The 20,030-nt window shown below is 56.6% G+C and overlaps 1 protein-coding gene across 1 annotated transcript; it reads right to left on the bottom strand.

The window, feature by feature from the left end:
- Positions 1 to 1,652: 1,652 nt before the first annotated feature.
- Positions 1,653 to 19,274, bottom strand: SOCS7 (suppressor of cytokine signaling 7). The gene is made up of 10 exons (XM_061442724.1): positions 18,366 to 19,274; positions 13,967 to 14,031; positions 11,076 to 11,180; positions 10,239 to 10,340; positions 9,301 to 9,431; positions 8,659 to 8,827; positions 6,024 to 6,152; positions 3,229 to 3,364; positions 2,426 to 2,583; positions 1,653 to 2,212 (listed from the first exon to the last, which is right to left on the bottom strand). The coding sequence occupies exons 1-9, from the start codon at positions 19,217 to 19,219 to the stop codon at positions 2,463 to 2,465; spliced, it is 1,812 nt and encodes a 603-aa protein (XP_061298708.1). The 5' UTR covers positions 19,220 to 19,274; the 3' UTR covers positions 1,653 to 2,212; positions 2,426 to 2,462.
- Between the last annotated feature and the right edge of the window lie 756 nt (positions 19,275 to 20,030).

Raw genomic sequence — 20,030 nt, 5'->3', positions numbered from 1 at the left:
GGGATGGAGGGATGGAGGGAAAACAATGCCGTTACCATCACACTAGGGAGAAGACCAGCTTCTCCCCAGCTTTGGCAAGGGGAGACTCCCAGCTCCCAGATCCAGCCCATCACCTATCCATGCCATCCCATCCTTGCCTCTGGGGTCAATTTGGGAAGCTTGGCAGGAGACACACGCCCCAAGCACGCTGCTCTGCACTGGCATAGGGCTGGGCATGACAGGCACCAGGCTTGGCTCTTGGGGAAGCTTTTCCTTCCCAGCATATGGCTGAGTTGGAAGAGCCAGACCTTCAGCACACAGACAGCCAGGCTGCTGTGGACACTCCGCTTTCACCTGCACAAGATGCCTTTTCCCCCCCCTGACATTCACACCGTGCTGTGCGTTTCACTCGAAGCAGTTGCATTCGTTTTGCAGGCTCTGCTGGTAACCCGCTGCGAGCTGCAGGTCTACAGCCAAGGGAGGGAACATCACCATTCCCCAGGCAGGGACACGGGGAGCTGTAGGCTGGATTAGCTCCCATTTCACCAAGGGTCAGGATATGCCGATGAGCACACCTTGGGGCAGCTCCTGATAAGCCCTGCCCCAGCCATGGGACACAGTCAGCAGTGAGCAGTGCCTGATGAGGTATTTCTACACAATCTGAAGCTCAGTTTGTTTCATCTGGAAGCCAAATCCTTTTAAAAACCATCCTTGCTCCTCAAAGGCCAAAAACGGAGGCCAGAGGGGACGGTGAGGGGAGGAAGGACAGCGTTTGTTAGCACCCATCGTAGCAACACTTGGCAGAGGCAATGGGGTGGGGGGTTCCTCCAGGCTGCTTTAAGATCCACAGGACTGTGCCTGATTTAAGGGCTTGGATCATTCTGCAGGGCAAGACCAAAGTCCTGGCAGCTCCCGAGTGCTCACAGGGTGCTCAGCTCCACAGGCCCAGGCCACGCAAGAGCATCCTATCTTCAGCCCACACTGCTGCAGGGTTGAGAGCACAGGAACCTTTGCTCATGGAAATGCAGGAGGAAAGATGCTTCTCAGCATCCCTTGGAGCAAACTTTAAACTTCATGAAATGCAAACTCTTTGCAGACCAGGATTTGAAGGGGTGAAGGGGTCTTTTAGCCAATGCCAAGCCCAGAAACACAGCAAGAGCAACCACCTCTCTTGGCTTTACTGTTTCTGAACTGCTGTGGTTCCGGGGACATCCCAGGGAGAGGAGGGAGCAGCAAGCTCAGAGCTCAGATGCTGCTCCAGGAGAAGCCTCACTTAATCTGCTTCTGGCTCCAAGTCAGCCTAGAGATGCCTCTTAATGCCCCAGCAACTCCCAGTCGAGATCCTTCATAGCTCGGCACAAAGCCACTTCATTCACAGCTTCTGGAGACAGCCAAAGGCTGAAAGTGCACATCCCGTGGCTCTGCAGGACTGAGATGGCTGGAGCAAGTACCTTTGGTCCACGGACTGCAGCTGCAGCCGCAGCTTTGCCACCTTCCTTCCACTTAGCAGAGGCTCAGCCAAACCTTCCAGTGTTCGCTAAGGGAACGATGCCCCCTCAGAGGAGCAGCCCAGGATTGCAGTGCAGCAGCAGCCATTCCCTTTGGCAGAAGGCTCCACGACATCCAAACAGGCTCCCGTGCTCTTCCTTCCTTCCTTGGGCCCATCCTGCAAAGCTCAGCTGCCCACTGGTTCAGAGCTCCATGCTTCCCAGAGCTTATTCCCCGTAGCTGCAGGTCGCCGTGGCTCAGGCTTGCCTCCAAACAGCTCTCTGGCTGCATCTCCCCATCAGTAAGGGCTCAAGACCAGTCTTGCCATCCCACCTGGAGCAATGACCTTCCCAGAGAGTCCCCATCTCTCTTCCTCTCCCCCTTGAAGTTTCCAAGGGAGGACAATAAACTTCAGCTCATCATAAGACAGTTATTTCTCATGCTGAAAATAAAACCAAACCCAAAAGACATTGAAAAATAAAACTTTCCCAAAGTCATAAATAGTGCCAGGACATTCTTGGTTCCGCAAGGAGTCCACGAGCTGGGCTCAGCTGTCTCCCCTCTCCCTCAGGCAGGAGCTGAGGCTCTTGTTCCCCCTTCCACTGCGCTTCTCAGGAGTCTTGAACCCTCTTCTCTGTACAAAAGAGCTCGAGAGCAGAAGCAGCCCCGCAGAAGCAGGCTCCCCGTGCGTGCCTCCTTCCACCACAGCCAGGCTTGGGCTTACAGGATGGCAACAATCAAATTCCTAGTGGGGAGAATAAAGGGGAAGAGGGATCAAGCAGCCAGGCTCCAGCTGGTTTGCACAAGCATGAGCACAGGTTTGTATGGGCCCAAACGTGCACAAGGAAAGCTATGGTCAAGCCACAGCTCCTCTGGGAGGGTGTTTTGTGCTTTCATTGCAATCCAAGGGAATAGGATGATCTGTGTTTGACCCCACAGAGCAGCAGCACACACGTACCATCAGTGACAGCAACAAGGTGAGTGAGGCAGCCTCGCTACGTGGAGGATTCGGTCTCCTGCTTCTGTTTGGAGATGAGCTGAGCTTCCTTCAGTGACAGATACACCTCCTCCTGCGGGTCGTAGTAGTAGAACTTGCGGATGTAGGAGATGAGGGGCCTGGGGAAGGAATGGGCAGAAGCTTTAACCCTGAACCACCACCACCACACCAACCAGCACCAGGATAACCAGAACCTCTCCCCCAGCCCACCCACATCCAGCAGGAACAGGAGCCTGTACCTAGAAGCTTTGCCATAGGCAGGTAGCACCTCACTCCTGAGCTGGTCACCATTCCTGTACACATCCCTACACACCTCAGGATATTTATCATGTTATCCCAAGGCTGAAGAAGCCAACTATTTAGGGGGCCTATAGGGATGCTGGAGAGGGACTCTTCATTAGAGACTGTAGTGACAGGACATGGGGTAACGGGTTAAAACTGAAACAGGGGAAGTTTAGGTTGGATCTAAGGAGGAAATTCTTTCCTGTTAGGGTGCTGAGGCACTGGAATGGGTTGCCCAGGGAGGTTGTGAATGCTCCATCCCTGGCAGTGTTCAAAGCCAGGTTGGACGAGGCCTTGGGTGAGATTGTTTAGTGTGAGGTGTCCCTGCCCATAGCAGGGGGGTTGGAACTGGATGATCTTAAGGTCCTTTCCAACCCGAACTGTTCTGATTCTATTCTATTCCCTCCCAGAGCCCTCGCTGCAGGTACAGACAACTTCTTGCTCCTAAGGTGAGGGTCAGGGAGGAAACCAAAGCGCCTTACTTGGGCAGCGGGAGCTCGGGAATGTGGTCTATTCGGACCAACTGCCTGATCCGAAAGCGGCAAAGGTGCTGAAGGGATTTGACATTGCTGAACCTGGAGACTGGATACAGCAGCTGCACGGGCGTCGGAGGGAGACCTTGGGAATAAAGCAGTGTTGGAGGTGTTATGTTAGAACGAAACCACTCTTGATGCAGCAAGGAAAAGCCGGAGCTCTCCGCAAGGCTGCAGTTGATAGCGCGTCATCCCAGGAGCCCGCTGCCTTGATGCTGCTTGGGAATGGGGAGCCAAACCTTCCAGGGTTCAGCCTTCCCCACAACGCAGCACCGGTTTGGAGGTCATGGGGTGACTGTGGCAAAGCAGATCCTGGGATACCACAACCTCCCAACCACCCCCCTCCGTGGAGTCGTAGATGAAGCATCGCTTATACTGAGAAGCCCCAGAGCCTGGAAGGGAGGCAGGAGGAAGGCAAAGGAGAGGGCAGGCAGCATGAGCCGCACGTAGGCTTTGCTCTGCACAAGCCTCTGGGCAGTTCTTGCGCAGCATTAAAAAGCTGGAGGATTTGGCCAGCTCAAGCTGCTCATTCTTGGGGTCACGAGGCTGGGCACAAAGGCAGCTCCCCACGCAGGCAGCAGCCTCGCAGGGCTGGAAGCGAGTTGCATCCAGCTTTCCCTCCACCCCACCTCCTCTATCAGCGTTACAGGCAACAATCGAGCCCTCAGAACCAAGGGGTCGGTGCAGGAGCACCAGGGAGGCTCTTTGGGAGCTGGGTTCATTCACAGCACAAGGTTTTATCTGTCTTTGCAGCGGGATTCAAAGCCAGCTACACTCTAACCCCCTCCTGCTGGCTTGTCTCCGAGGGCAATGGAGAGAAAGGAGAAAAGGGAAAGCTCTTCACACTAAGATGGGCTCAAAACTGCTCCGGGCAGCTCAGGAAGCTGTGAGCCAGCTTTTGAGAAAGCAAAGAACAGCAATCAATTGAAGGCTGGATTCTCCCCCCCCCGCCCCTTCCCATCTCCCCTATTCTCTTACAGAAAGGAATTAGCCTCTGGGAGCTCAGCCAGCAGCTACGGGGCGGCAGCACGAGCTCCGCACACTGAGCTCGCCGCATGCCTCGCTGCCAGGAGCCAGATGCGAGCTGGAAACTGCCCCTTCCTCCGAGCAGCAGTTAACGTGTGGGCAGGAGAACAGCACCAAGGAGCACCCCGGGCCACGCAGGTCCTCAGGGTTCCCCCGTTGAAGATGAGGCATCGGGGCGAGACCTCGTTTTGCATGGATCAAGGAGCAGCGACTCGAAGAAGCACCCGGGTTCAGTGCTGCACCCGGATGGAGAGGTGCAGGACCGGGAGCCAGCACAGCCTATGGGGGGGGACCCTCCAGCACTGCTTGGTGGGGCTCTTTTCTTGATATTTTCTAGAGCAAGTGCTTTCTGAGGTATTTCCCTGGAGGCCTCAGCCCTCAAAGCCCTATTCTCAAAGGGGAGAGGTGTCAGGATCAGGAAAGGAAAGCATCTTGAAGTGGAAAGGATTGTTTGAAGGGAGGATACATTGCAAAACCAGCTTCCTGTCCCTCTCCTCCCAAAGCACAGCCATGTTCTGCATCAGCTCTCCAGTTATTGGCAGTGCCTGCAGCAGAGGGCAACACTGAACAGATTCAGGCTGTGATTCCAGCACTGCTGGGAACCCTGCAGAGGAGCATCCCATCCCTCCTCCAGACCAGAAACTCTTTGGGCCAAATCCTCTCCATGCTGCAGTGGCACAGAGGTCACCATCAGGGTCTGCAGGCACAATGGCAAAGGAGATAGGGAACAAATTTACTGCAGGAATCCTCACACTCATCAGTCCTGCTCCCCTCTGCTTCACTGCCATCACCCACCTCACCACGGCAGCGTTCCCATTCCTGCTCCCTTTTGTTCCCAGCATCCCCACTCACCCGCCCTCCAGATCCTGTTCCCCACTGCTGCTCCCTCACAATTAAGGGGCACATTTGCCCACTTGGCAAGCTCTCCCCTTCCTTTCACACTGGGTTTTTTTGGCCAGCTTGCTGGTACACCAGGACAAACGAGTGAAACAAAAAGCACCAAGGACACTGGTCCAGTTGCCTGCCCAGATTTAGCAGGCAGGAGATGCGAGCCCATTTAAGGAGCCAAAGCTTGATGGATGGGGAAACAAGCACTTTGCAATCCCAGCAGCATGCAATCAAACATGCTCCAACAAAGCTTCGCTAACACTCCCTCCCTGCTTGCAAGCACCTGCCTGTTGATGGGCTCTGGCATCAGGGTCCCCCCCAGGGACTCTGAATCTACAGCATCTATCAAGCGAGCTGGAGGCTCACTTTGAGCTCACACTTGGAAACGTTCCCACAGCTCAGCTTAACGTCTCTCCCTCCTGACAGCCCCAGGTGGGTTTCAGCTAAGGGAGAGCTGGGAAACTACAAAGTATGGAGTGGTTCTTAAGAACAGCAGCACTGAGACTGGGGGAGGGAAGAAAGAGGAGCTTTAGTAGCCAAACAGCTGCTTGTTGAGGGAGTAGCATTCCAGTCTCCAGCTCCATTTGTCATAGTGTGAGTTTGTATTATGCTTCCACACTCCTGGAAAGGAAGTTTCAGGAGGTCTCCTTACCACAGTAAGTGGTGCAAGGGATGTGCTCCTCAGGATCCTTCTGAAGTCAGTGGGCAAGGATGCGGAGCAGGATGCACTGAGCCCATCCCAGCAAAGCCACATTAAACTGGCTCTCTAAGACAGACCAGCAGCTGATGACAGAGTAAAGCCTCCCCCAGAGGCAGAGCAGGACACTCACCTGGAACCCTGGATCGGAGGAAGTAGAGGAACTTCCCGTTTTTGGAGTGCATGATTGCTCTCTTTATGAACTCCACCACGGACTGGCAGCGGTCTTCAAACTTGGGATGGCACCAGAGGCTGAAGGTCCCTTCCAACAGAACAGAAAAGGCCTCATGTTACAGGAGCACTGGTAGCAAGAGGAGCCATTCAGCCATGAGTGATGCTCTCAAAGGCCAGGTGAATGCCCCAGGCAGACAACTTAACCTAGGAAGGGCACTAAAAGGAAACACCAGCTTGCGAAGATGCTGTTCCACTGGAACCAGTGCTCTATAACCCAAGGATGACCTCAGGTCAAGCTTACCTGAACTTGCGAGCAGCCTGCAACAACTGCTGGCTCTAAAACTACCAAAACATATTGGAACAGAGCATTAAGAGATGTCCCTGCCCCTCTGCAGCATCCCCTCAACAGCACTCGCAAAGCAAGCCGCCGCATCGGAGCGCTTCAGCCCACACATAGGGGTGTATGTAAAAGCAGTGAGCCAGGTGTTGGAGTCCTCTTCTGCCAGCCCTAGGGCTGTCAAGGATCACTTATTTCAGCAGCTTTATGTCCTTGCTTGCTGTTCCAAACCCCTTAATCCAAATGACTGTCGAGCTAGAAGCAGGGGCGAGGCACACGGATGCAGCCCTGCCTGTGCTGCCACCCGACGCGGTGCATTGAGCTGGAGCAGCACTGGAAAGGGGCCACGGGGGGCAAGCAGGCCCTCTACCCTGCTTACAGACCTCCAAACAGGTTGAGTTGAAGCCTCACATCAGACCGGTGTCACAGGCTTCGTGCTGCAAGCAGACACCTCCTTCCTTGCACCAAAACGCAGCCATTTAGCCCCTGTCGCCAGCCGAATCAGAGGTACCCAGGCCAGCAGCCCCCCCCCCCCAGCACCATCACAGGCTCTGCAGCACCAACCTGCCACAGGAAGACGAGAGGAAGGAGCTCTGTTGGATGGCCAGCACTCACAGTTTTATACAGGGTGGACAGCAAGCAGCAATACAGGGCTATAGACAGCCCACGGCTTGCTCCAGTAAGGCTTTACTGGGAGGAGATACCTCTCACCCTTGCCACAGGCCAGTTTGGGAGCAGTGATCTGGGTTAGCACGTGCTAAACGTCCAGGATCAGCAAGCACAGGTAATTCTTGGGAATCCTGGTCCTGTATGAGCCCTTGGTCAGTGACTGCAAAGGACAAGCACCAGCATCCTCAGCCTGCCTAAAAATAGACAAATAAATGCTGGTTTCTTCTGCTCATCTACTTAGAACCTGAAGGTCAAGCACTGCTCTCTTACCATTCCCCCAGCCTCACCATTTATCATCTTCATTGGTTTAGCAAAGTGCTCCAGTCTGCAGTTTTCCAGGGTGCTGCAGCCCATTCAGCACAAGGCAGCCAGGCCTAGGGTGTGTGGGGGGGAGCACAGGGCTGCTGCCCCACATAGACCCAAGCACTGCACCCAAAAAATGCACTCCTTGATGTGATGCCATGGCTGGGAGAGATGCTCGAGGGAAGGTGGGAGCACCAAGCTCCATCCTTGCAACAAGAGAAGAGTGAGGAAAGGGAAGGATGCTGGGCTAAGGATGCTCAGAGAAGGGAAATATCCCAACCCCAAAGTAAGCAGCCAGACAAGCTCGCTCCAAAACTCAGTTATGGAAGAGAATCCATGGCACAGGCAGCCTCCCATCCCCTCCACCTGAAAGAGATTCATGCAGTTTCTATACAAAGCCAGGGTGATGAAGATCCTTCCTTCTCAAGCAATGGTCAGGGACAGGGGAACCGGCTCTAGAGGGGTTACAATGAATATTGGGCCACCTCCCCATCCGAGGGGCTCCAGAGCAGAAGAGCTGCCAGGTTTGCCTAGCACAACTGGAAGAGAACAGCAGCATCCCTGGAGCAAGGACAAGGAGAAAAGGATGAGCTTTGCTCTGAAGGGCTGCAAACCACTGTTTTCTGCAGCAGGTTGGCTGGGAAGCCTCTGACCCTATTATTTGTTAATGACAAGGCTCTCTAGGCAGCTGTTATTAAAGCTTGCCCACTGGTCACAGGGCAGCTCCATGGAGCCTCTTGGGCATTATCCTCAGCCTGAGGACAGTGCGCACGAGGGGTCAGTACAGGAAACCACACGTGGAGCTAAGGCCTCAGCCTGGGACCTACTGCAGGTGATCCCACTGCTAAGCATCCCTGGGCAGGGGGAGAACCAAGCAAGGTGCTGAGCTGCCACACGTTGAGATCACTTCTCCTTTCGCAGGGAGAAAAGCTGACGGGTGATGGCTTGTGCTGTACCTCACATCCCAGTGACACAGGGTCCCAAGGATCCCGCCATCCTCATTTTCTTCAGGCCAAGTTTTCCAAAGCAAGGCCTGAGGGAGCTCTGGTGCTCCCCAGTTTTAAGGAGAGTTGCTTCTTGAAGCCCAAGAAGCAAAGTCAAAGCCGGCTTCTAAGGCCTCTCACAGAACCTCAGCACAAGAGTGAGGACACAGTGATGCTGCTCCCCTTCTTTCACCAGCTCTGCACCCAGAGCACTGCTTTGGGACCTTGAGATCAGACTGGTCCCCAGCCACAGGCCTCTGCGGTCAGCAGCATCCCCAGAACCACCCATGCATGGCTCTTACCTCTGTAGTGCTCCATCCTGGTGTGATGGGTGATGCCCTGCGACCGAAAGCTGAGGCTCAGGATGTAACGAGGGTCAGAACTGTCTCGGACCAGAAAGGACCCATCTGGTTTCCCCTTCAGCTTCATCTCTGCATCCTCCCAGTTCATCGGTCCCCAGTACCAGCCACACTAGGAAGAGAGACAGCAGAACATCAGCAATCAAACACAATAGGATTTGCTCCCGTTGTTAATTCCTTTTAAGTGCTAAATTGGAAGTGCCCTGTTGTGTCCAACCAGGAGGAGGAATGGCTGGGACTTACTCCTGGATGAGAGTGCACCATCACATCCCTTACCACCTAAAAGCAGTGAAAGAACAGATGAGGTGAAAGCATTCCATTCCACACAATGACTCGAAGACCTCACTGGGAGAAAGGCAGGAGGCTTTTTCCAGTCCTACCCTAATCTTGTGCTCCCAAGTCTACCCACTTCTAGTGTGAGGCATCCCTGCCCATGGCAGGGGGTTGGAACTAGATGATCTTGAGGCCTTTTCCAACCCAAACCACTCTATGAAGTCTGTAAAGGGGACGATTAGACCCGAAAGCAGAGCTTAGACCCAGAGCCTTTCCCTTGGGGCTGCTGCCACCAACCCACATCCCCATTACCTTCTCCAGCTCCCGCAAGCTGGCTGCGAAGCTGCTGGAGTCGGGGCGGTACAGGGGGCACTGGAGGTGCTGGGCGGGCTGGCCGGGCATCGCCTCCATGGGCCTCAGAGGGACAATCCGTGGGAAGGCATCTGCAGAGGGAAACACAGCCCAGGCCTTGGTCACCCCTTGGGGAGCTCAGCACAAGGCTGAGTCGCCCCGTCCCCCTCGCATGGCTCTGGAGGTCAAGATGCAGGAGCTGCAGTGGGGAGGAGGAAGCTGGGCTGAGTCATGGGAGGGCAATGTCCTTGTGAAGGATGCAGGGGAGTCACTACCTGCTCCTCCAAGGTGACTAATTCAGTGCCTTCGCTGCTATTTCTTTCTGCTAGCTCGGAGGGAAGGCCAGGGAAGTGCCCTGCAGCACCCATTGGAAAGAACAAGCACAGCCTGAAAAAGGGGCAGTTAAAGCTCTATGGGTGCTGAAGGAAACTGAAAGCAGGAGGGTAAATGCACAGGAAGCATCCCAGTGTGCTGGTCAGTTGGATGCACACCAGGCTGGCTGGCAGAGCTGGGGCTCCTGCACCAAACCCTGCTCCCACAGCTCTCTCCCATCCCTGCCACTCATTACCATGCTCCCTGACACAGCACAAACTGGGGTGGGCTGAACCCAAGAGGAATCAGAGCAAACGGGAGATGCTGAACTGAGGATAAAGCTGGTGCAGGGATGAGCTTCAGCAAAACCCCTGTGAGCAACGAGAGCCACATGGAAACAGGAGCCTTGACACAAGAGTGCCTGAGCACTCAGCAGTGCAGGACCACACGGCCCCCGGCAGGCACCGCAGGCAGCACCGCTGCTGTGAAAGCCCAAAGTGCAGCCTTAGAATTCACCAAATAAAACCCCAGAAGGTTCCAGATCCCTCAAGGGAAAGCCAGAGCCTTGCTGCTAAAGCTAAGCTGACCTGGGGCATGGGGTGGAGGAGGCGGAGGCAGAGGGAAAGACTGCAGGGAGGAGCCCATTGGACCCACTAGGACAGATGTAGGCAGCGTCCCACTGATATCATCTAGGAGAGAACAGAGGCAAGAGAGATTCAGAAAACAGGAAAGCAAGCGAGCTCTGCACTGCCTGACACACACCCGAGCAAACCAGCCCTTGGTGCTGCCTGGGGCAGCCAAGATGGAGCTTCCCACCAGCAGCTCAGCATCCTCCTCTTGCTGCTGCTTCACACCAGCTTGGAGCTTCACATGCTCCCCAAGAGTGGGGGAGGCTGGTTTCCAGCCCCTCACATGCATAATACAGGCATTTAAAGGAGGTTTCACAGGCCCAGCACATGGGATGTGCAGTTTAAGGTGCTGCTGCCTAAGGCTGACTTGACCCATCCTTAGCTTCTTCTCAGAGCAGCCTCCTCCAGAGGAGGATGAAGAGCAGCTGAGCCTGCCTCCTGGTGAGCTCCCATGCAGCCTCCAGTGACTCCAGAGCACAGAAAGGAACCGGCCTCGCTGGGTGATGGGTAGGAAGGGGAGCAGTTCCCAAAAGCAGCAGAAATGCTACAAAACCAACACGTTCCCTCCCCACCTCACATTGCTGCCCCATCACCCTCCCCTCCTGGCTGATCCAGGAGAAACACTGAGCCTGTCAACGAAGAGCAAAAGCAATCCCCTCCTAGGGAAGGGTGAGCAGGCAGCGAGCCCAATGCCAGGGATGCTCAAGGCTCTCCCCTTCCCTCCCTACACAGGCAGATGGGCAGTTCCTACGCTCCCATAGGGACACAGGGCAAGGATGCTCTCCAAGACAGTACCTAGCAGGCTGAGGCTTCGTCGTGGTGGTGGTGGTGGAGTCGGAGGGTGAGGGGAGGTCAGTCCTCGCTGCGAGATGTCCACGTCCACCAGCGACACCGTTTCACCTGAGGGTTGGCAGAGCAAGAGCATCAGTATCACACCTGCTCCAGGGCACGTGGAGGGGGAACGGGGCAGGAACCTCGGCAGGGTTTAGAACACCATCTCGTTAGTTGCTTCCCTTTGGAGACATGGATTAGCTCAGCTGCTGTAGCCCAAAGGTCAGGCAGAGGAGAACGACACCAGTCCTGAATCCCCCTGGAGTCCAACGTCAGGATGCTGGGATGAGGAAGGCAAGTTCACAGCAAGCAGAGCTCATCAAGCGCTGCACTTTAATGCCAAAGGCCAGGAGGGTACCAGCTCTTCAGATTAATACGAGGGAACTGGACAGGCTTTAACATTTAAAAAGTGGAATTTGCTGAGCACTAAAAAGGCTTCAGACCCAGGATACTGCTGGGGGAAAATAACCACACAAATTAAGATGTCTAACTTCAAGCCAGAAAAGCTTAAAATGAGCCTAAAATCATGGGAGAGAAAGGAAGGCAGCAAATCCAGGTCAAAGCATCAGCCTCGGTATTGGGCTGATACAGAGGCAAAAGGAAAACACCCAAATCCCAAAGAGAGATCCCTAGGGGTGCTACCACAGCCAAGGCTTAACACTGAGTTTAACCAGGCTCTGATGGACACCAGCACCGGAACCCCATCATCCCAAAGATCCGAACCATGGTCTCAAGGACAACAAGATCTGGCTGCCTTAGATTTCAATTCCTGTGGGCAGGGAGCTCCTCTCCTGCTCCAGATACCACGCACAGCATCACCCATCTGACAGTGTATTCACCATGCATTAGAGAGGACAAGATTGACTCAGCTTCCTTCTGCTTTTAAGACTCCTGTCTATTAATAAGCGATGGCAGGAGGAGTATTTAGGGTGGGTATTATCCAAGGTACCTTCTCCCTGGGGGGTTAAGGGTGTGAGCACACACACATGCACACAACCACTCCTTCATTTCCACACCTTAACAATAAAGTGCCCAAGCTGCATCCACCTTGGACAAACAAACCCAAAAGCCAACCAGGCTAAGGGGGGGGGGGGGGGGCCAGGAACTCAGCTTGCAACCCTTCCCAAGGCAGCAGGAGGGGCTGTGATGGGCTTATGCTTCCAAGGGGTGCTCAAGGAGAGGTCAGGGAAGGGAAGGAGAGCCTTCCCAAAGGCCTTTCCTCACGCCACAGACAAACCTGGAAGCAAGTCCCCAAGGAATTCATGCAAGCTGGGACAGTCCATTTGAATTCTGTCCCAGCCTCAGAAACCCCACAATGCAGGAGCCATGAAAGAAACCAAGCAGTGCAAGACTGAAGTCAGCACCGACCCAAAGCCAGATCCTCACTCTGGGGATGATGCCATGGTTTTCTGGCCAGGAAAAAACCCTCCAAGGGCACTGTCACTATTGCATTTACACTCACAGCTTCCCCCAGCAACAGGCGACAAAGCAGCAGAAGCAGCTTCTGCCTGCACCAGCCCTGATTTGCAAGGCGACACTGAGGAACAGAGTCCCATCACACGAGGAACAAGTCCTCAACGTGCCACCCCATCCTCAGGACACGGGCTGAAAGGATGTGGGAATGGAGGAGAGAACAAGCCCCAGCACAGCTGAATCACCCCCGAGTGACTCCCCTTCTGCAAGAGCTGAAGGAGCTACAGGAAACATCAGGATCAGAAGCTTCCAGTTCCTACTTTCAGGCAAGTCAAACGAATGCTCTGCCTTGAAGGCAACTTCTCTGATGTTTAAACCAGTTTGGAGGAAGAGAAGAGTTCACCACTGCACTCCAAAGAGGCTTTGCCCTGCTCAGGGGCACAAAACACCCCCCACTCTCCATCACCTACGCCAACAACAAGAGGCTTTCAAGCTCTCCCCACCAGCTTTAAGGCAGCTATGGCTGCACAATCCCGTTTTGACTCCTCTGCTCTGCACTAAGACCCTCAATATGAATCTATTTTGAACCTGCCCTCCATAACAGGCCATGGAAACCCCTCCCAAGCCAATAAATACTCACTTGTGCCCTTAGATTCCTGCTCATGCAAGCCTGGAGACAGGAGTCACGCAAGGAAGCCCCAAGCCCTATGGCTGGGACCGTTCTGACTACAAACCCAGACCACAAGAGGCACATGACCATGACTGGGAGCTTTGCAGTCCTACAGCTTCCAGCCACCAGCAGAGCAGGACTTCCCCCTCACACCATTTATAAACCAGCTCCCCCCCCCCATGCCTGCCCAGCAGAAAAGGGAAGGTCAGAAACCAGCAGGACAAGGGGAAAGGGGAAACCATGCTCCACAAATGAGGTTTCAATTCCCACTGCAGAGCCACCAACGGTGATGTATGGTCCAGGTGGGAAGCAGGGCTTGGTCTTAGCCCTTCTCGAGTCAAATGCCTTTGCTCTGTCAGGGATCTTCCAAACGCCCCGGATGCAGAGCCCTGTGCAGAGGAAGGACCAGGACCTTCACCTCCAACTTGTGTTTCAACAGGAGGAATTGCAAAATGCTGATGTGCAACCATGGAAAGGGACTTCTTAAGAGGGCCTGTAGGGACAGGCCAAGGGGAATGGCTTGAACCTGCCAGAGGGGAGACTGAGATGAGCTCTTAGGCAGAAGCTCTTCCCTGTGAGGGTGCTGAGGCGCTGGCACAGGGTGCCCAGAGAAGCTGTGGCTGCCCCATCCCTGGCAGTGTTCAAGGCACAGGGGCTTGGAGCAAGCTGCTCCAGTGGAAGGGGTCCCTGCCCCTGGCAGGGGTTGGAGCTGGAGGAGCTTTAAGGTCCCTTCAACCCAAAGTATCCTTAAACACCAACTGCGCACCCTTACCTGTGAAGAGGGGGCTGAACACAACCGGGGAAAAGGCACTTTGAGTTCTTGTCAGTCTGTGTTTCCTATGGGAAATAAGGAAAACGTTGTCAGTGGAGAGGAGGCATTCCAGCACAAGGAAACCCCTTCTGACCTCCTCCAACCAGGAGAGCCTTCCCCGTGCCTCGCTCCAGGAGCGAGAGACACCTCATTGCTTTGTGTTTATTGGACTTCTAGAGCAGTGCTTTAGCCTAAGTAGGGCAGTGAACCAGTAAAGCCAGGTCTGCGTCCTGCTCCGAAGCACATCCGTAAGTAGGGAATTAATAAAGCCTTTAGGAAGAAGAACCCCAAGCAGCTGTGCTAACCAGAGCCCAGAAGCTGTTTCCCAACCGCCGTCTCCCTCTCGCTCCGCAGCAGCCGTTGCCAAATGCCTTTGACAAACAGGTTTGGTCCCTGGGCAACGAGGGGCTGTGCCTGGAGCGAGGGCATCGAGTGCCCTCCCGCTGCGTTTGGAGGACACCATCTCCCCCAAAAGGGTGCCAAACTGCAGCTGAAGGGCAGGCGAGCTACACCCGGCGCTGGGGACATGGATGGAAGCAGCTAAAGATGCGCCTCTGACGAGGAGCCAGCAGCTCCCATGCTTTCCAAACCAGTGGGTTTATAACAAGGCTGTAGCCAGCACCGTGCTCTCGCCACGCAAAACCCCTCCTTCCTATTGCAGTGCTCAAGGGCTTTATCCAGATGTAGGCACAGAAACTGCTGGTAAACTGAGGCAGAGAGTATGGCACCCCCAGGACTCGAATCCAATAGAGAAGCGCATCCCTGGTGCCAGACACTCAGTCCCACCTAAGAGGGGAGCACAAGAACAAAGATCAGCGTCAGCTTTGACAAAGGTCTTCCCAGCACCCTGCAAGGCCCATCCCAGCATGGGGCAGCCTGTTCCAGGTCTGTAGTGGGTCAGGCAAGGCTACTCCCAATTGAATAGTGCAACTCCACCGTGCTGACCAGAGGAACCGGTCCCGGTGCATGCAGGCAAGTGATGGCACCGAGACCTGCAGGAGCTCAGAGACCAGCTCTCCTCCCAGCCCAGAGCACACTGCTTCCACTGCAAGCAAAGGGCTGACACTGTTCTTCCTGGGCATCATCTTCACTCTCCAACCTCCTCCCAGCAAAAGGCTGACCCTGAGCCTTAAGCTTGTGCCTCAGCCCCCAGCTCTGCTCTGAGATGCAGATGCAACTCAGCCATCCCAGAGGGAGAAGAAACCTGAGTTCCAGGCTCATATTCCCACGTGGAGCAGATGGGGGAGTCCTCACCTCCTCACAGAGCTGCCCAAACGCTTCTCTTGTTTGTGTCCAGACACATCACTGGGGTTCATAGTATTAATTCACAGCTATCAGCTTGCAAATAAACACACTACAAACACTCATCCTGATACATCAGCCCCATTCCAAGGTTTGGAAGTGGTCCCATTTTAAGCCTCTCACACCTATTCGAGGGTTGGATGGTTTTCCCTCTCCAAGGAAGACGATTCCCTGATTATCAGCCCCACACACACACATACAAAATTACACTTCTGGACTAATATCAACGAAGCTTATAATATAGTAACAGCTCTGCTCCCTCCCACTAAGCCAGACGGAAAGGAGCATTGCTGGCATTTTGCTGTTACCAAAACAGCTACATTTTATGCCAGCGTCTTACAACCATCACTTCCTGAGATGTCTCGTTTCAAGCAAGCAGGGTGAGAGCAAGAAATGATTCCCATGAACCGGATCCTCCACTTCCCAACCCAAAACAACCGCCTTCCATACACCCTCCTCCTGCCCTCAAGCTCTGCAGCATCCAAACGATGCTGAAATGGTGCTTCCCACTCATCCCAAGTCTCACCCAGCCATCCAAGCTGGCCACGTGCTACTTTATACTTGTAATACCATGGAGACATGTGAAGAACCAAGGTCACCAGTGGAGCTATCAACCAGGACCTGGTACCAACCTGGCCAGTGATGGGCAGCAGATGCTGGCTGCAGCTCAGGTTTGCCTGCATCCACCTATCCACAGAACCGGTGCCTAAACCCATTCCCCTTTCCCCTCCAACTACCTGGATGGGAAGCTTGAGCAGCGACTCCAAATACCAGGAATCCTGCTTCAGATGGATGTTTAAAGGAAAAAGGAGCTGGGACAGATAACACCCACCACAGTCCAAGGGAGCACCCTGCATCAAAGAACCTTGCAAGTCAGCAACAAGAGCCCCATAGCAAGCAGAGGCAGGAATTAACCCAAAAGTTGCCCTGAGCCCACCTCAGCAGCAGCTCATAGGAACACCAGATCCATCCTATATTAACAGGGGCCATAAACTCCAGCTCTGAGCAGAATCAAGGAGAGGTCATGCTGCTGATGGCGCTGGTGCAAGCCAGCGGACAGCATTTGCTGGGCTGGGTTAAGCCCACTAAAGGCCATAGCAGAAGAGAGGAAAAGGAAAGCACCATCTGCTGAGGACGAACATTCACTTCCCAGCAAGCTTGGCTTACCTAAACCTAACTTGCTTAGGTAGGGATGAGCATCCCCAGCACCCCAAACCACTCCTCCTCATTGAGAAGACCTCCAGGACCAGCAGGGACCATCCCAGCCCTGCACAGCCTCCCAGCAGAGGAGATGCCAGCTGCAAGCACACCCATCCCACAGCCCCAAAGCACAAGAGCTGCACTCCAGGGCACAAAAAGCATCACTCAAATAACCCAGCCCTCGTGAGCAGGAAGGGACACTGGAGCTGGCAGCAACGAACAGTCCCTGAACCACACGAGCTGCTGCATCAGGCACCTTGAAGTAACCTCTGCTCAAACATCACCTACTTAGTGCAGGGGAGTTGCATGATGCTGGAGCAGAAGTGACCACTGAACCAGAGGCAAGACCCAGGCAGTGATAACGGTGCTTCTCTGCTCCTGACCTGCTTAAGACACAACTGCCAACGCTGCACTGCCTAATGCCGGTGGTAGAGGAGGTCCTAGGACTCCTTCCTGCTCTCATCAAGCACCAGGACGGCCTAAACCACAAGCCCATTAGAACATTATGTCATTAATGTCATCATTTGAGGCCCATTCAGTCATTTGTAGGGAATGAAGCCGTTGTATAAAGCTGCTTCACCACCCTATGCAAAAGCCAGGCTCCTCACAGGGCTCAAACACCCTCCCAGCAGCTGCAGGGCTGGGAGCTGAGGCTGCCCCATCTCAGAACCCATCCTGTGCTTCAGAACTTTGGCCTCTGTTGCCTTTTGGGCTGCGCAAGTGCCCCGCTACCACACCTGAGCCAAGGTCAGCATCTTTCAGAGCAAGCCTGGAGAGCTCCCTACTCTTCACCTCAACAAGGAGGCTACAGAGCCCAAAAGCCTTACACAGGGTTACTTAACCCCACAGGGAAAGGGCTGTGCTGCAATACCCAAAGTCCATTTAGTTACTGGATGCTGCTCCCAGGCTGCCTGCACAGCCCTTGGGCAGGCTCCCCCTGCCTCCTCCATGAGGGATCTCAGTTCTGCTGCTGGAAATGCTATAGAAGGTGGTTTCTGGAGCACAGGAGGCCACCAGAGGCATCAGCCCTTTACCCTCCTCAGGTGGCATCAAGCAGCTCATGTCTTCTGCTGAGACATGAGGCTAGAGCAGGAGTGCTGCAGCCCTGGGTCCCACACCAGCAGGTCCCAGATTATATCCCTTCAGCCTAACAAAACCCAGTCAACCTCTGGTTGTCAACACTTCCTCCAGCTATGTCCTCCTACAGAGCATCACCCACCATCACCATCACCACCACCACCGAGGCCAGAGCCCAGCGGTGACACCGGTGAGCCTCAGGACATCATTCTGCAAGAGGAAACACCAGCCCCTTGGGTCTCAGCACAGAGCCACCAGCGGCCATCCCCAGAACGCCCCACTTCCTTGCTCAGCCGTTGCCATCTCTCCGCTGATCCTGCTCCCGGATGTTTTTCCACCATCCCCTTTAAGGATGCGAGGCCCAGAGCAGAGGGTTCCTCCTCGCCTGCCTCTCCTGGGCTCCAGAAGATGAGGCCTCAGCTTGGAAGCGGCCTGAACCCAGCTCGGAGCCCATACACAACCGTGATGCCCATGTGCAGGGTGGTACCTGCTCATCCTCCACTTCCACCAAGGCATCACAGCCCTGGCACCCCGTATATCCCCGTACTGTGGGGCCACATCGCTGCATGCCCTGTGCTGCTGTCACATCAGCCCCCAGGCTCTCCACGCAGGCGACTGCTCCCCACAGCCCCCACCACCCCAAAACCACCTCTGCTCCCCGGAGCCCCCTTCCACATCACCCCAAAACCATCCCTGTCCCCACAACCCCCATCCTATTACCCCCAAAACCTCCCCTTCAAGACCGGACACAGCCCCCCCGGTGCCGGTACCCCCCCCGTACCTGCCCGCCTCCTGCTCGCGGCCGCGGGCCCCGCACACATCGGTCAGGCTGCCGGCCGAGGCGGGCAGCTCCCCGGCGCGCCGGGCCTCGGTGCTGGCGGCGGCGGCGGCGACCCCGGTGGCTGAGCCGCCGCTGCAGCTCTTGGTGCGGAAGAGGCGGCTGAGGCGGATCTTGAGCGAGCCCTTCCTGCCGCCGGGGCCGGCTCCCCCGGGGGCCGCGGGCGGCGGCGCGGGGCCGGGAGCTCCTCTACCGGTAGCTCTGGCGGCTCCGCGGCCGGGGGACCCCGGCTCCTCCTCGGAGCAGCTCCCGGCCTCGTCGGGCTCCAGCGCCTCCAGCACCAGCAGCGCATCGCTCGTCTCCTCGGCAGCGGGCCCGGCCGGCGGCGGCGGCGGCCCGAGGCACGGGCACCCCGCGGGTCCCTTCGTGCCCAGCCCGGGCGGCCGCAGCCCCAGCGCTGCCAGCTGCAGCTCCAGCCCGCCCGCCGGCGCGGCTCCCCACCCGGTCACCGCCTTGGGCTCCAGGGCGCAGCGGTGCCGCGGGCAGAGCAGTTCCCCGCCGCCTCCCGCCGGGCCCCCGCCGCCCGCCGCGGGGCCGCCCTCCTCTCCCGGCCGCCCCTCGGCCGCGTTGCGGAACACCATCAGCTGCGGCGGCGGTCGGGGGCTCCGCAGCGCCGCACCGCCCGCCAGCCGCCCGCCGCCGAGGCCCAGCGGCCCCGCGCCCGCAGCGCCGGTAACGGAGCCGCCCGCCGCGCCCGCCTCCGGCCCGGCCACATAGCCCAGGAGGCGGCTCAGCACCCGGTAGGAGGCCGCAGCGGCCGCCGCCGCGTCCCCGTCGCGCAGCTCAGCGCGGTGCATGGCTACGGCCGCCGCATGGCCGGGACCGGGACCGGCACAGGCACCGGGAGCGGGGCCGCGACCGGGCCGCACCGCCCACCCACCATCACGGCGCCGCGCCACGCCCCCTCACTTCCGCCATAGGCCACGCCTCCTGACGCAAACCACGCCCTCCCCTCGCTGGATGTGGACACGCCCTCTCGGGTCGGGGCACTTAGCGGGAATGGCGGGGGGGGGCCGGGTACCTCTGGGGCAGCACCGGCAGCGAACGGGGAGGCTGAACCCCCCCCCGGCACCGGGCAATGCGCGGGTGGACGGCGCCGTCCTGTGGCGGCTTCGGCTCGGCTTCGGCTCGGCTTCGGCTCCGCTTCGGCTCCGCCTCGGCTCGGCTCGGCTTCGGCTGTCGCACCCCTCGCACCCCACGGATGGAGGCGAGGGACCGGGCACCGGCTCTGCCCCCTCCCGCCCGGGGGCCGCTGAAGGGGGAAGTCACCGCTGCTCCGGGCAGGGGAGAGCGGCCCCAGCGGTGCCTCAGTTTCCCCTCTGCAGCAGGGCCAGTGCTGGGTGGGAGCTGGGACAGCATCGCCCAGCTGAGGGGAGGGGAGCATCAGGCTCTGCCATGGGGACCCTGCACCCACCGCCTATGGGGAGATCCCTATGGGTGCCCCACTTCCATCCCATCGCCGGGGTAGGGGGAAACTGAGGGCTTGAGGCCGGCACCATATGGGGAACCAACGGGAGATTCTCCCCCCGGCTGCCAGGGGGGCTGCGGAAAGGAGGAATATTCCCAGCCCTGTTGCCATGGCTTCCCATCAGGATGCGCTTGCATCAC

This window comes from Pezoporus flaviventris, unplaced genomic scaffold (assembly GCF_033815535.1).
Source record: "Pezoporus flaviventris isolate CSIRO_AGI_PZ_B2104156 unplaced genomic scaffold, CSIRO_AGI_Pfla_v1 ptg000252l, whole genome shotgun sequence".
Taxonomy (NCBI): domain Eukaryota; kingdom Metazoa; phylum Chordata; class Aves; order Psittaciformes; family Psittacidae; genus Pezoporus; species Pezoporus flaviventris.
Note: the sequence above shows the minus strand (reverse complement) of the source record. Positions and strands in the feature narration are given on the sequence as shown.

What these genes read in the sequence shown, in the direction of transcription:
- SOCS7 (XM_061442724.1), bottom strand. Translation starts at nt 19,219, where the DNA reads ATGCACCGCGCTGAGCTGCGCGACGGGGACGCGGCGGCGGCCGCTGCG. An exon ending in GTTCAGCCCCCTCTTCACAG is followed by an intron (nt 11,181 to 13,966) that starts GTAAGGGTGCGC and finishes GCCAACCCTCAG; the next exon opens with GTGAAACGGTGTCGCTGGTG. An exon ending in ACGAAGCCTCAGCCTGCTAG is followed by an intron (nt 10,341 to 11,075) that starts GTACTGTCTTGG and finishes GTTCTCTCCTAG; the next exon opens with ATGATATCAGTGGGACGCTG.